The 16,702-nt window shown below is 30.2% G+C and overlaps 1 protein-coding gene across 1 annotated transcript in view; it reads right to left on the minus strand.

Moving 5' to 3' along the window:
• The window catches only part of LOC139524935 (von Willebrand factor D and EGF domain-containing protein-like), a 30,490-nt gene extending 20,292 nt beyond the window's left edge, over positions 1–10,198 (minus strand). Inside the window, exons 1-6 of the mRNA XM_071320110.1 lie at positions 10,064–10,198; positions 7,743–7,931; positions 4,970–5,205; positions 3,369–3,624; positions 2,681–2,827; positions 2,091–2,280 (exon numbers count right to left, since the gene is read on the minus strand). Coding sequence (XP_071176211.1) covers positions 2,091–2,280; positions 2,681–2,827; positions 3,369–3,624; positions 4,970–5,205; positions 7,743–7,931; positions 10,064–10,198 — 1,153 coding nt within the window. The remainder of the gene's footprint in view (positions 1–2,090; positions 2,281–2,680; positions 2,828–3,368; positions 3,625–4,969; positions 5,206–7,742; positions 7,932–10,063) is intronic.
• Between the last annotated feature and the right edge of the window lie 6,504 nt (positions 10,199–16,702).

Here is a 16,702-nt window from a genome sequence, read left to right on the forward strand (position 1 = left end):
CTACAAAGTATAATACACAAAAAATGTGAACAATAAGGCATGTGTACACGACAGACAACGTATGACTGTTGTAGGTCATTGAGTTGATGATTGACACATTTCTTGTAATCAATATACATTAACTACAAAGTATAATACACAAAAAATGTGAACAATAAGGCATGTGTACACAACAGACAACGTATGACTGTTGTAGGTCATTGAGTTGATGATTGACACAACTCTTGTAATCAATACACATTAACTACAAAGTATAATACACAAAAAATGTGAACAATAAGGCATGTGTACATACAGACAACGTATGACTGTTGTAGGTCATTGAGTTGATGATTGACACAACTCTTGTAATCAATATACATTAACTACAAAGTATAATACACAAAAAATGTGAACAATAAGGAATGTGTACACGACAGACAACGTATGACTGTTGTAGGTCATTGAGTTGATGATTGACACAACTCTTGTAATCAATACACATTAACTACAAAGTATAATACACAAAAAATGTGAACAATAAGGCATGTGTACATACAGACAACGTATGACTGTTGTAGGTCATTGAGTTGATGATTGACACAACTCTTGTAATCAATATACATTAACTACAAAGTATAATACACAAAAAATGTGAACAATAAGGAATGTGTACACGACAGACAACGTATGACTGTTGTAGGTCATTGAGTTGATGATTGACACAACTCTTGTAATCAATATACATTAACTACAAAGTATAATACACAAAAAATGTGAACAATAAGGAATGTGTACACGACAGACAACGTATGACTGTTGTAGGTCATTGAGTTGATGATTGACACAACTCTTGTAATCAATATACATTAACTACAAAGTATAATACACAAAAAATGTGAACAATAAGGAATGTGTACACGACAGACAACGTATGACTGTTGTAGGTCATTGAGTTGATGATTGACACAACTCTTGTAATCAATATACATTAACTACAAAGTATAATACACAAAAAATGTGAACAATAAGGAATGTGTACACGACAGACAACGTATGACTGTTGTAGGTCATTGAGTTGATGATTGACACAACTCTTGTAATCAATACACATTAACTACAAAGTATAATACACAAAAAATGTGAACAATAAGGCATGTGTACATACAGACAACGTATGACTGTTGTAGGTCATTGAGTTGATGATTGACACAACTCTTGTAATCAATATACATTAACTACAAAGTATAATACACAAAAAATGTGAACAATAAGGAATGTGTACACGACAGACAACGTATGACTGTTGTAGGTCATTGAGTTGATGATTGACACAACTCTTGTAATCAATATACATTAACTACAAAGTATAATACACAAAAAATGTGAACAATAAGGAATGTGTACACGACAGACAACGTATGACTGTTGTAGGTCATTGAGTTGATGATTGACACAACTCTTGTAATCAATATACATTAACTACAAAGTATAATACACAAAAAATGTGAACAATAAGGAATGTGTACACGACAGACAACGTATGACTGTTGTAGGTCATTGAGTTGATGATTGACACAACTCTTGTAATCAATACACATTAACTACAAAGTATAATACACAAAAAATGTGAACAATAAGGAATGTGTACACGACAGACAACGTATGACTGTTGTAGGTCATTGAGTTGATGATTGACACAACTCTTGTAATCAATATACATTAACTACAAAGTATAATACACAAAAAATGTGAACAATAAGGAATGTGTACACGACAGACAACGTATGACTGTTGTAGGTCATTGAGTTGATGATTGACACAACTCTTGTAATCAATATACATTAACTACAAAGTATAATACACAAAAAATGCGAACAATAAGGAATGTGTACACGACAGACAACGTATGACTGTTGTAGGTCATTGAGTTGATGATTGACACAACTCTTGTAATCAATACACATTAACTACAAAGTATAATACACAAAAAATGTGAACAATAAGGCATGCTATGTTGTTACTGGCCAAACGCTACAAATTATATTTCAAGGTACAAGTAAATGTTCCAGCAATTACACTAGAATATGTTAATAGAAGTATAAACATACCATGATCACATTTTCCATTCCCACTACATTCAGGAAGACCTGGACAAATAACCATTATCACTGTTTCAGTTATTGACTGTATATCCTCACTTAGCTGGGAACTTAACGTTCCGTTTTTCTGTACCTCTGACAAACAGCGACGTTTCATTGAATCAACTGTGTGTCTGATCCATACAGACGACTTAGATTTCTGAAATTTACAAAATATATGTTCGCACTTATTGTTATACATTTCATAACTACACTATATTGACACGCACCTTTTTAAACAAAGAATACCTCAGATTGAATTAAGTATTATACTAAGGTGTTCTTTAATCATATATCTGTTCTACTGTTTCGGTTTTGATACAGTCAAATAAAAAAAAGCGTGTTATACGCATGTATTTTATAAAGGATTGATTTCCCTTTCTTGTAAAGGTGTGACTTTTGTGTGATGTGCTTTTCTAATGTATTTGATTATATTTTCTTAAAAATAAAAGGTTTCTTTTAGTTAAATTAATGTTCATTCTATGCAATTTTTAAACAAATACAATTAGAAAATATAGAACATTAAAAAGCAAACTAAGCATATTAAATTTACATCATACCTCAACTTCAATAGCACAAATCTGTATAAAATAGTCACTTGGCATGTTTGGTACGACTGTACAGGCTTGGAATGCTTTGTTATTTTCAATGACTTCACGACAAAGGTCCTGTGCCTCAGATGACGATATATTAAGGAGTTCAGGATTCTATAAAACACAAAATAACAGTTAGTCTACCTTAGAGAAGAAATATTATTGATTCTTAAATGGGAAGAATTGTATTATGAACAGATACATCGGTTGTCTTTTCAATGTATCATGAAGATCCTTTTTTATGTTTATACTCATTTACTTCTAGCACCATATTGATCAGAAGGACGATTTGTCTAAAGAGTGCTTGGATAGTGATGAATATGTTTACATTGATAGTTATACATATGTGTGTGAGTCTCTCTTTTCGTTTGTTTTCTATTTCTTACAGATAAACAAAGGATAATAGTGTATCCATTTATGACTCAAACTCAGTACATGCACAAAAAAGACACAAAACGTATGTGAGTATGTTTATACTCATATAATATGTTTATTTTCAATTAAAACTTCTAGGTATGTTTGCTTTTTTTGCATAGTTTATTGAAGATAAAGTATTTAATTTTTATTATGTATAATAAACATACGTTTATATCTTTTAAATAAAGTGGTCCGTTGAGTTCTGACTGAAACTGTGAAAAAGCAAAGAGCTACTCACCGAAGTCGTCTGATTTTGTTGACTCTGTGTTTTATTTGGTATAATTAATGTTTGTACAGTATCAATCTTGCATGTTAACTGTCTTATCGTTTTATAATTGTCTTTTCTGTTACATGGTACGGTTGCTTTAGCAGAGCATTCAAATTTATCGGAGATCTCTGCTGAAGGACAACTGCAATACTCATCATGATCGCCCCATAAAGCAATCTGGTGGCCTTTTTTAAGATTGAATAAATCAGTAACATTCCCAGATACTCTACAAAAAATTGAGACAATCAATCTCAGATGTGCCGAGGTTTACTCGTTTTTTTCTTTTATCTAAGCAAAAGTTGTTATCTGAAAAGCGTTCCCGAAAACGAGGATATGAGGTATCAGTCCAATAAACTTTCACAATCAATGAAAACAAATGTCAAAATTATATACAGACAAAATAAAGATATACTATAAATAGCTTGGGATATGTCTAACGCTTTTGTCGCGGGTAGGCAATGCACTAACAGCATCCGTTTTGAAAATAAATTTGTATGTTGAATCATCATCACTTATCTGGTGCAAGAAAATTAGTACCATTAATTTTATTACTACCACTGGGTCGATGCCTCTGCTGGTGGACTATTAGTCCCCGAGGGTATCACCAGCCCAGTAGCCAGTACTTCGGTAGTGGCATGAAAATACGGATTTTGTTGTGTTACTAAAATTTGCTATTATTTAATGATAGAAATTATTATAAATTAAGGAATGTATCTCCCTCATGCAAAGCTCTGATTACTTTCATGAATTTGGCTACACTTTTTTGACCTTTTGGATTATAGCTCTTCATCTTTTATACAAGCTTTGGATTTCAAATATTTAGGCCACGAGCATCACTGAAGAGACATGTATTGTCGAAATGCGCATCTTGTGCAAGAAAATTAGTACCGTTAATTTTATTATACAATTATCTGGATATTTTGAAACAGGCTTTTTTATAACAGCCGATCAAGAGTTATCAAAGGTACCAGGATTATAATTCAATACACAATTATGAATTAATCCTCCTATTAATGGTGAGTGTCGTATTTTATTAATCTGGAGATAAATTTAAATTTGCTTATGGTGTTTGAATGTCGCCAAACAGGATATGGCTCTGTGTTGAAGACCGTACTTTGACTTATAACAGTTTTGTTTTATAAAATGTGACTCGGATGAAGAATTATCTCATTGGCACTCATACCACATATTCTTATATCTGTATAACGTTTTTTTAATACAAGTATTATAAGATTATTTTTTTCACTATTTTGTCAATTTTATGTTTATATCAATATATTCAGCAGTCGATGTTACAAAAGGTAAGGTGAAAGTATGTCAACCGATGCCTAATGTCTCTTCTATAATAAGCGTTTTCACTTCCGTGTGAACTTAAAGACGTATTCAGATAAACACAAATGTGTGTAATAGCTGAAACTAAGTTAACACGTGCTATGCTAGAACAATCAGAAAGCTCAGACAATAAGTTTGGAAGCAAATGTTAAACACTTTTATATTGACTTTAAAAAGTGCATCATATTAATATAATTGATACTTGTTTTCTTTTATACTATCTAGGAAAAATTACAAACCTCCATGAATCAGAAAATGTTTTCGATTGAGTAAGAAGAATAGTAGGACAAGTTACTTGGACAGACATCCCATCTCCAGTAGTAAAATCATCATCACATTGGTCGTTCAAACTTCCACACAGACCAACTGTGTTGTTAAAATCATCATCTGATGCCCTGATTTCTACATCCATATATGTATTCCACTCCATGTACTTTATATTAATGGACACCTCTGTACCTGTAGCAAAGGTTATCTGTAAAAGAAACAACATTTAATTGATGTAAAAAACATACAATGCTATACTCAATGTGTGACTCCAGTATATGTAGATTGTTAAGGTTGACAATGTGATTACTTTCCAACACAGATTCAATAAAACAGAATAAGCAACTATAAACCCACGGTCTCAACAATGAACAATAACGCATAACAAGCTATACAAGTTTGTGACATGACAAATCTAGAGCTATTCAAACGAGAAAACTAACCTATAATGTCAAAACAATTAACAAAATCATATATGATCTACAGTAGAAAACGAAAATACTTCATCACACACTCATGGTGACTGACAAAAAAAGAATATGATGAGATTAATATCTAAACTGATAGTTCATGACAGTTCCTGAACTCTTAATTATGCACATATATATAATAATTAATTTTTTTTTTATTAATAATTAATATATAACTTAATTTTCTTCTTATCAAGTCATCAGAGTAAGATAGCCGAAGATACGTTTGAACTCCTTTGTACAATTTGATTCCATAAAAACAGATTGGAACATCCGAATGCATGAAATGCACTTATAAACAAATGTAAATGGTGTAAACTACAAATCACTTTTTTGTGATCTGACCAAGGCATAACTGATTATCACTTCTACCATCTTAATATCATCAGATTATTATCAAGCTCATACACAAGTGGACACATCAGTGTTTTATTGATATTTTGACAGGGTATGTGAAACTGTATTTGACATAAAAACTAGTTGCCTTTTTTGAAGAAAAAAATCAATACGTGAACCTTAGAACTTTTTTATGCTAACTCTTATTTCAACTAAATTGTAAATTATATCTCAGTGTGTTCATTATCATGTGTGTGGAGCATAATATTTTTGTTTTTATTGAAAATTTGGGTATATTGAGTGGTGTTAAAAAAAAAAGAGGGAGGACCGAACAGCAAGCTATAAAGGGCCCTAAAATTACTAATATATACTGTATAACACCATTCTAATTGGAAAACTAACGGTCTAATCTATATAAAAACAAGAAACGAGAAACACGTATGTACTACATAAACAGACGCAATTATTGTACATCAGATAGCCTACCGTGCAAGGGCTGTATAGCCAGTTTAGGTCAATAAAAACTTTCATTTGTTGTACATCAGATTCCCTACTAAGGACAGGTGCAAAATATGCAGCGAGATTTTGTTTCATAGAATTTGGAATGTTTATTCCTACCAATAAAACCGAATCTACTTACTAATCCTTTGTTTTGTGAATGCAGCAAAAACCCTGTTCCACATTATAAAAGGGTTTGAATCTAGCTATTACATTCAATTTGCTACTTATACATGTATACTTAATATACCTGTCCCAAATCAAGAGCCTGTTGTTCTGGGGTTGTTTTTTTGTTGCTTATTATCGTGTCGGTATTTCGTTGGTTAGTACAAAAAATTGCCGTTAATTTAATGAAGATATGTGCATAATGGTGAAAATATATCACCCACGGGCGCTCTTACATGTATAACTTGTTTGTATAACTGTCCATTTAACCCAAATTCATTGTTTCTTAGAAATAATTTAACAAATTCAGTTAAACCTTTTCTGCTGGGAATCTTTAAAAGATATTCTTGTGTATCAATTAATTCTAATGCATTGATAACCGTTTCTTTTAAATTAACAATGATTATATTTGTGTACATTTACGTTACATCATCATTATTATCAAAGGCAATAATATTGCATTCCCTTTTTATCTTGTCTGACTATATTTTATTAATGAAATCTGTTGTATCTAGAATTCAAAAGTTATGCCTCTTCAATAATGGTTTTACTATTAGGTCAATTAATTTCTAAATCTCAACCCACCTCGTGGGAGAGTAACACATATTGCTTTTCGGTCGTAAGGAACATTAATTATATCATACTTGTTGACTAGTTCGCAATGCCTCGTTCATTATTTCTAAATTAATTTTATAAATCTTTGGAAGACTGAAGTACACGTGTCCATGTTTTTAATCATTATCATTCTTTGAAAATTATATGTATGGATAGCTATTTCGTATTTCTATATAGATTTTAAACTATTTATTTTTATTATAATATAGCAAAGAAAAGAGTTAGCGATCAGTGTAAAGTTCTTTATTGTCATGTTTTAAATATATTGAAATCCCCATATGGAGGTGTTCTTAATTGCAGGAAGCTAATACAGATAAGAAGAACAAATGTTCCGATTGAACAAAAAGAAAGTTTCCGAATATTCCTCCATAGACAATATTTCTAACTGATAAATATGCGCCAAAAAATGATTTAAATTCAACTTTCATTTTGCAATTTTGCTTTTAAATGTTTAACCTTACAAACCTTTCTAGCATATTACAGATATAAACCTTTATTAAGCTGTTCAATCAACATATTTTAGCACATAGGTAAAACTCAAGGAATTGCTATGATAAAATAGAAGCACTTGATGTGATGTACAAATTAGCATAAAATACATTAAACCGTTATGGACAAAACGACAAAACTCTTAGCTTACACATACGTTTGATTTCAATACCTTATATCTTTTATTATCTTTAGACTTTGCAGTCACATCAAGAAGTTGTTGCTGACAGGCCACATACTCAATGATGCTATTCCCATCACAAAAATTAAATACATAAACGTCAGCTCCAGCCCTCACAGCAACACCACATATGCAATAAAGACCTACGTTGTCATCACACTGTGTTAGTTGTATCTGCACCTAAATACATTCCACATAAAGTTTAAATATTATAAAACACTTTTATTAAATTTAACAATACGTTAACATAAGTTTAATATGAAGTTCTTGTATGTATGATATATGTATTCTGCTGTTTTTATTTTGTTGTTTCTATCATCATAACGAGATGAATTTCCAAAAACGGATTATGATTTACATGGCAACATAAAAACAAATCTCATGGTCGTCATTTCATAAGTAATATAATATTATTATTACATACAAAAACCAGTTCATAAATTAACACATTATTCAAACAAACAGTTAACTCCAAGTTGATCCTAAAAGAAGAAAGTCCACTAAAACTGACAAAAAATAAATTATAGCATTCTATAGAACAAATGAAAAACAATTACCATATTCCTTTCTCGGTATTTTCCTAAAGAACTACTTGGTTAAAAAAGTTTTATTTTTTGTTTGGCTAGCTAAACACGTATCACGTACAATCATCTATAGTTCTGTTTATTTTACACAAATGTGCGAGGAAACCAAACAGACATATTTGGTTAATGTATGAGTAACTGAAATCTAGCAGCCAACAGATAAATAAAAGTTATTTGTGTTACCGGACGAAGATTATTGTATCTTAATACTACTACCATGTTTCTATCGTCGTCAAGTAGATCCAATTACTATGGGACATAAGTTTGTGCTGCACATGTTGTATACATACAAACCCAAGGTATGTTAAAATAGTCGCCTTTAATAAAGTGTATTCGATTTTTCGGAATAAAGAGGACCACGTTCTCCCTAAATAACAAAACTCAGGTAACAACACAAGGTTCATTGATTTACAAGTAAGAATATCTTTACAATTCCATTCCCCTCTTATTCCAGATACAGTCATTTCGGTCGACCCATTTTGCCGAACATATGTTATCGGAATTTATTGTTAATTTGTTCTCGGCTAATGTATATGTCACTGCGCGTTAACCACAAAAATGTAAAACCCAACAAAGTGGTATCAAATACTATTTATCTTTTGAACAAGAAACTTTTCTGTGTACTGATATGCGTAACAGTACTCATTGTTTACTTTGCAATGTAGGTTCTTGTTAAGATAAGAAGATGTGGTATGATTGTCAATGAAATAGGCAACTCTTTACAACAGACCAACTCACACAGACATTGACAACTTTAGGGCGCCGATCGGCCTACAATTTATTTTAGTAAAACTAAGACCGCATAGCAATCTTTAGTAGGCCCCGAAACACCTATTATTAAATAAATGGAAAATGAGATAACAAAAGCATGATATTTTTTGACTCAAACAACATACAAAATTCAGAAATGTTTATTTTGTATATATACATGTAGTTCAACATTATTGCGTAAGACAATGCTTAAACTATAACATACCATCATATATCTGTGCTCCATTTTATTATGATACATTATATATGCTCCTTCGCATTGATGTTCATAATACCTACAGAAAATATTTACGAGTTAAAATATGATGTATCACCAAAAAAATGAATAGATCTACCTATTATGGTTTTATATTCCCACTTTTATTTAGACCGAACAAAAAACTGTTTGTCGATAAGTATTTTTCAACAGTTAATATGGCCGGGTTTTTCTACATTGGATTTGATTAAAACAAATGATTTATTTCTGCACTGACCATTTCCCCTTTTAAAACAGTAATAGTAGTATTATAAATAACTGTTACTCTCTTTTTCTCTTTGTATTTTTGTTATTTGTGTTGAGATTAGTACAGTGTCTTGTATTTCTTTTTATTCATCATAAACCTTTATTTAAATCATAAATACTATTTACGTACATCCCGTCAAACGTGGTGATATGAGCATTGTATGCTGAACAAACTCGCTCCTGTAGCTCAACTTTGCTGTCATGAACATGTATCTAAAATAGAATGTTGGTACTCTTACAATATATATGACAAACTAAGAGAGAAAAATATAATGTTGAAATAAGCATTTATTAAAAGGTTTGATTTCCCGGAATAACATTTTTTTTTTAAATTCATCTAAATGAACTAAATCCCTTGAGTGGTTAGTTGAAATATACAGACCGCTATCGTCATTGTATTTTATACTCACTTTCATTGATGTAATGACTCGGCAGCACTTTTATTTTATACTCACATGAACGACTGGAATCTGAGTAGTATCCCATATAGGATGATCTGCACTTGAGGTTTTTAGTTTCATTGAAATATTTTCAGGAAATACTCCATACATCTGTCTACCCCTGTGTTTGATAGACAAGTTTCTTGACATGCTCCACTCATAACTCCATATTTTTAGACGACAGTGTTGTAGATTTACTATATCGCCATAGCATTTATTATCATCTGTATAGTCAGGTGATAACATATTCAGTTCTAGGAAGCATGGAAATATGTTACCGTTTTGTGATAGACAACCAAAAGGAACAGTTAGGTAGTATGCTAACTCTGCGGTAGCTCCTTTTGTAATATCAAGTGACTCTGAAATCTACAAAATCAAAAAACTGTTATAAAGTCCTTCATCTAACATAATTATGATGTTAACAGAAAAATACTTTTTTCAATTCAAATCTTCATAAAGTGATGTTTAACATCTTAAGGTAAAATTGATTTTAAATAGTAATTATGTTTTTGCATTATCTGTTATTAGTTTTCAATGTTAAATTTTGTGTACTATTGTTTGTCTGTGTATCTTCTGCCTTATAAGACATGGCGTTTTCAGTATATTTTTGACTTATGAGTTTGAGCGCATACGATGAGTCTGGTGTGCCGTAAATATACGTAAACTTTGTTCATATTCTTATACTACTACACATTTTTATTTATTTTAAAACATGAGTTAAGAGTGGCTGCATATAGAGGTTACGACAAGAAAAGTAAAACACACAAGAAAACTAACTATTTAAAAAAAAAACACTGAACAATTTACCCATGATGCATTTTTAGGATACAAATATGTCAACCAGTGGAGATATATCGTTTTCTGTTCTAGCAGTCATTCATTAAAACATTATTTCAAGGGGACTCTCATAATATATACATTATGCTGGATAGAAGATATGATTTGAAATTTTTACAAAAATGTTAAAATTCAAAATCCAGGCTAATGATTAAATGCAGTTTATGTCTGTTTGGTCTACAAACACCTTAACAGTGGTGTTTGAATTAAACAGATGTAAGAACAAAATAATTGATAAGAATTTGAAACCCAAAATTGATAATTACTAAAACGTTATACAACCGACGGTAGACTATGACTCAGAGAATAGCAACCTTAGTTAAAGTGCAATGATATGACACGGAATGATAAATCATAGCTTCTTATTAGAGCGTAGTCAAATTAACGTTTTCTAGGATTGTAATTGTTTGGCACATTTGTCTGTCAATTAATAAATTGGTATACTGTACACCATGTTGTAAATCATATTTAATAGTAAACTATATATATCCTGTTTGCAATTCTTTCAAATTTTGACCTACAGTTAAGTTGTGTATATTCTTGTCATGTAGTATTAAATTTGAAAGATAGATAGACAATCATATAATAAGCATAGATACAATATCTATGAATTTTCATTCTATGATGTGCGGTTAGAAAAAAATTACAACATATTTATTAACGATACTTACTACCACACCTGCAAAGAATGGCTTACTAATGAAAACTGTACCCGATTTGTCCTCAATAAACTTTCTTCCTTGAAGAGTGCATGAGACCTGTCAAAATTCAATATATATTAGGTATGACAACAGTTTATTAATTAAATGAAAAGTTTAATTATCTAATAAATTAAATTTGATCATTTAGAAAATATATATTTGTAAATCTAAAATTCATTGAAATTTCAAAATTCCTTATCAATGTACCATTTATTCAAAATGTAGCATAGAATCAACTATCTCATTTATTTACCAAGGATTAATGCAGTAGAGAAACGTAATTGTCGTTCGACTATATTAGAATGGCTGGCTGTTATATGACTTAAGACATATTTTATTATTTACAGTAATGAATATTTCATCATATCTTAACAAGCAATATCAACTATTTTGTTTTATTTGTAAAGTTGTTCAACAATTTGATAGACATTTATTCAATGGTCAGGAAAATACTACAACACGTATTGGCCGATATGCAAATTTATGACATTTGTATAAACCAAAGCTTCCTATGCTGTCTATTGTTTGCCTATCAACTATCAACTATTTGTGCGCAGTACACTATGTGTGAATATATGTTTTGTATGTCTATTGTCTAAGTTATGTGATTAATTTCAAATTTACAGAATTTCGATTTCTTCGAATAACAGGCCATATATCAAGTTTTGAAATGATAATTTTTATAACCCTTCATTCCTGAACATATGTTACATGTATGTAGCTGATTAAACATTTATATTTTATTCTTGAATGAGTTCATTATCGTTATATTCGGGAATATATACCGTGAAAGGTTTTTGTATTATTCAAATCATCGATAGCAAAACGTGGTGGCTCACAAGTTCATTCATGGAATTGGATGCTAAAATATCATTAATGGATTTAAAATTGCACAAAAAAAAGTGTCAGTGAAGGTTATTGTTGAATTTGTAATTAAAATAAACATGCCCTATAACAACAGATTTCAGTTTCAGATCTTCCACTCATGATGTGGATCGTCGTAGCAAGTTTCAGATTTAACAGTAGAATAAGAAGAATAACACATAAAAGAAACGGCAAATATTCACTTACATTTGTTCCAAGTGTTTTGAAATGATCCTCTGTCAGCAACAGATTACTCATGTTGTCAATACTACTTTCCAACGATAAAGATAGGTTACCTCCCCAAAGCCATGTAACGCCGTAAAATGTGTATGAAAGTCTGTTTAGGTCAATAACACATTCAAAATACAACCGTTCTATATCGACATTCATGGTATTTTGGTGCAATTTCTGAAGTCCAGGTTTTACATTAGGAACAAGAGAGGATTCTAAAATAATCAAGTAATAAGATTAACGGTACCGATTTACCGCATTTAATCTTCAGAGGTGATGATGAGGGTCAACATATTTGAAAATCAAAAAAAATAAATTATTAAGACTGACAAATTTAAAAATAATCTTAAGTATAGTCAACATCGGACAAGGAATCAGATCTAACAATGCTTTCTTTCCATTTATAACTTTGATATATTTTTACCAAGAATAAATAGTAAACACACATTTATTGTTTTTGCTAACAATTTCATTTACCTGTTTGCAAGGTTTTATTCATTTCGTCCTCAAGGGTATTACCAAGCCAGAAGTTTCATAATATAATCCTTATAACTTTACTCTTTTTGAAATGTTGAAGGAGTTAAAATACTCAAGTTTTATTTCCCCATTGATATATATAAAACGGTAAGAAGTAATATTGAAACGCAAGCATATAAAATAATTTAAAATCCAATCATATTCTATAAAATAAAGTGTAACAAACATACGAATCTTAGGCAAATTCAAAAGGAAGAAATCCATAAAATCCATAAAAACTGACAAAATAAAATGCTGACAAACAACGTAACAAATAAGAATAACTGCCGACTTTGTGAAGGCACCATTCGAAAAACGATAAGTTCATCTTCGAACACACATACACCAAAATAACACGTTTTTAAGATTTAAAATGTTATAAAAAAAAATACAAGTCATAATTAACATGATATTATATTTACCGTTAAAAGTCCATCTTGATTGGTTATTAGAAGGGTTACAAAACTCCTCGTTATTGTCTGGATTGCGAGATCCTGTGTTATAACATACTGAGTCTATGAAACATTTGTCCTGAAACGTACAGCTGTATATAAATATAACCAGTATGTACAAATATAATTCGAAATTGTTGCTTTTATTTAAGAGTTTAGCTATTTTCAAGCTACCTGACATGACATTGATTCTAATTTTATCCTGATAAAACAAGTACAGGGCAATCGAACAATCACCCTCTGAAGATGTAATCTTACATAAAGTCTTTAACGGACAATATCTATTCATTAAGGTGGTATGGGTGTCTTTCGCCATCTTGGATTGCGAAAAACGGAGAATCTAAGGTCCAGATTCTCAATCAAGTTAGCACAATTCGAAGCAGGAATACAGTTACATATGTGAATTTGCATTAAAAAGAACACATTTATAAGCTTATAACTTATAAACGTTAATATTCTTACAAGTGTAAATTATTATAGCTTGATTTTTTATGTTTTTTTTTTAATTGGCGTTTTAAGGGGAACTAATTCACAAATAGTGCATTTCCTGAAGGAGTTTAAATGGAATTTAGCTATTTTAAATTCTAGTCCGAAAAAAAAACGCATGGTGATCCTATCTTTTCTTTTGATATTCTTAAAGCATTTTCAAAAAGCTATTTTCTCTTTTTTTATTTTACAATTCTGTCATTTAGTTTAGCTTCTAATCACATACTGATGTTTTCCCTGTATAATCCATACAAAATATGTCATTATGTCGTAACCTGTAACTTGTTATAAGGCGCGGTGACCTATCATTTTTATCATATTTTTGAAAATATATCAATAGATACTACGTTTTGGCAAAGTATGATCAAATTCTATTTAATGAAACAAATAAGGAATTTCGCAAGTATATTTATAAAACATTAAATCACGTATATCTAAAAGTTATCACAAAATATGTTTTTGATCAATCATTTCAATTTTAATTCGGTATGTTTTTGTTAATTGTAACGTGTGAAAAACTTAATTCATATAGTGTATGTCTACTATTGAATACTCGCAATACAGTTTCCACAAACATATTTTACAGAATGACCTTTTTGTCATTGAAATTACTTCGTCGGAGCCTGCTATATAATTTTCAAACTTGGTATTATTTTTTTAATTTTATAGTTATATATATGAATGACCCTATTGCTAATTATGATGACAATTTGTTGTTAAATTTTTAGGCAAATTGATTATACAATTGATTAATTCCGAAATTGAATTTCACAATTATTTCGTGATTAATATTTAGCTAAAGTTTCATTCAAATACGAATATATCAGCTACAGTCCAAAAGTAGTTATAAAAACTATAATAAAAATCCTAAGTGAAACACCAATTAAAATATTTCGATTCTATAGAAAATAATTATTCTATATATCTAAAACTTACATCAATTATAGTCCATTTATAGACCGACTTTTCTGGATTGCAACTCTGACATTGAGACTCACTGGGCAAATCAGTCATTTGCACATATTGTCTATCTATTTTACACGTAGACTGCAGAGCAGATGAAAATTAACATAAAAACGACATACGATAAAAGATTCAAGAAAAATACTTATAAATCATTGTATTTGTACAGTTTTTATTTATCAAAGTTTTGAAACAAAGTGCAATTCCATCTTCTGTAATTCTTTGGTATTGATATGAAGATACATCCATTCACAATTCTTGAATACAATAATAATTTCTATCCTCAGTCTCGATTTGACACAAATTTAACGACTTTTTGTTTCCTATGATATTAAAATGCCTCACAGTCTTATATAGCTATATCTATAGGGAAGTACTAAAAGGAGTAATGAATTGAAGATTTGTATCTGTGATTTGTTTTTATTGTATTTTTGTTGTCTAGAAGGCAACGAAGTTCTATATTTGTGTATATTTTGGCTTTATCGTTAAATGAGAACTCACCGTATCATTAAAACTCCACTCGTGATTTGATCGACGGAAGTCACAATACTCAAATGTGTTGTTTGGATTGACATCATAATTTGCATAACAATTACCATCAATAAAACAGGTGAAATTCTATTAAAAAAAGAACAATGAAAATTTAAAAGTTTAAACCATTTCCTTCTGTTATTTAAATTCATGGCATTTTCGGTTGTTGTAGATATATGTTATAATTGAAAGAGAAATATTAATCACATTGATTTCATCTAAATGCATTAAGTGACCCAACGTCAGTATCATATCAATCTGATATTTAAGTAATGAATTGTGAAAGTTTGTTGTATTGGTTTTAAGAATTTCTTTGATAAGTTGCAGATGGTTTAGTTCTAACTATGTTCTACTTTTTACGATACTTACGCTATTGCAAACTATACATAGCTTATGTCTATTCTCCAGATTTCTCTAGATAGAAATACAGATTATATATGAATTCATTTCAAGTTGTACAAAGAATGAAATTACAAATAGTTGAAATCTAAAACTTCTTATACTTACAGCAATCTTGAAATGTCTGACCTCTTCAGTTCCTTGGGGAATCTGACATTTCGAATCATATCCGTAGAATTGCAAAGCTTGTGAGCTAAAGTATATGTTAGTGTAACCAATTGCAGCAGTATATCCTTTGACAATGTATGTTGTATATTTATGTTCTAGCAGAGCTTCTATCGGAATGCTACATTGTATTTCAATTAGAGAAATATATCTTCCGATAAAAATATATGTTGATCCATACGTTACTGTCTTTTGATCAAACATCTAAAAGAAATTGATAAAATGAATTTAACTTTGAAGTGATAAAAGATTCTTTAAATGAAAGTTTCAGATATTTCAGCAATATGCTGGAACAATAAGAAAATATATATTCTGAGTTATTTAAAACAATATCTATATGTGTCATTTATTATTTCAAGTCGTCCTTTTCAATTTGAAAATACTGAATATTAAATCTTTACTGTCGAATTGCTTATAAATCATGTACAAATGGGTTGATAAAACTTGTTTTAAGAATTAAATGCGTTGGTAATGAAACGTTTTCATTTGCGTGTATAAATCATAAATAT

Source organism: Mytilus edulis, chromosome 5 (assembly GCF_963676685.1).
Source record: "Mytilus edulis chromosome 5, xbMytEdul2.2, whole genome shotgun sequence".
NCBI classification, from domain to species: domain Eukaryota; kingdom Metazoa; phylum Mollusca; class Bivalvia; order Mytilida; family Mytilidae; genus Mytilus; species Mytilus edulis.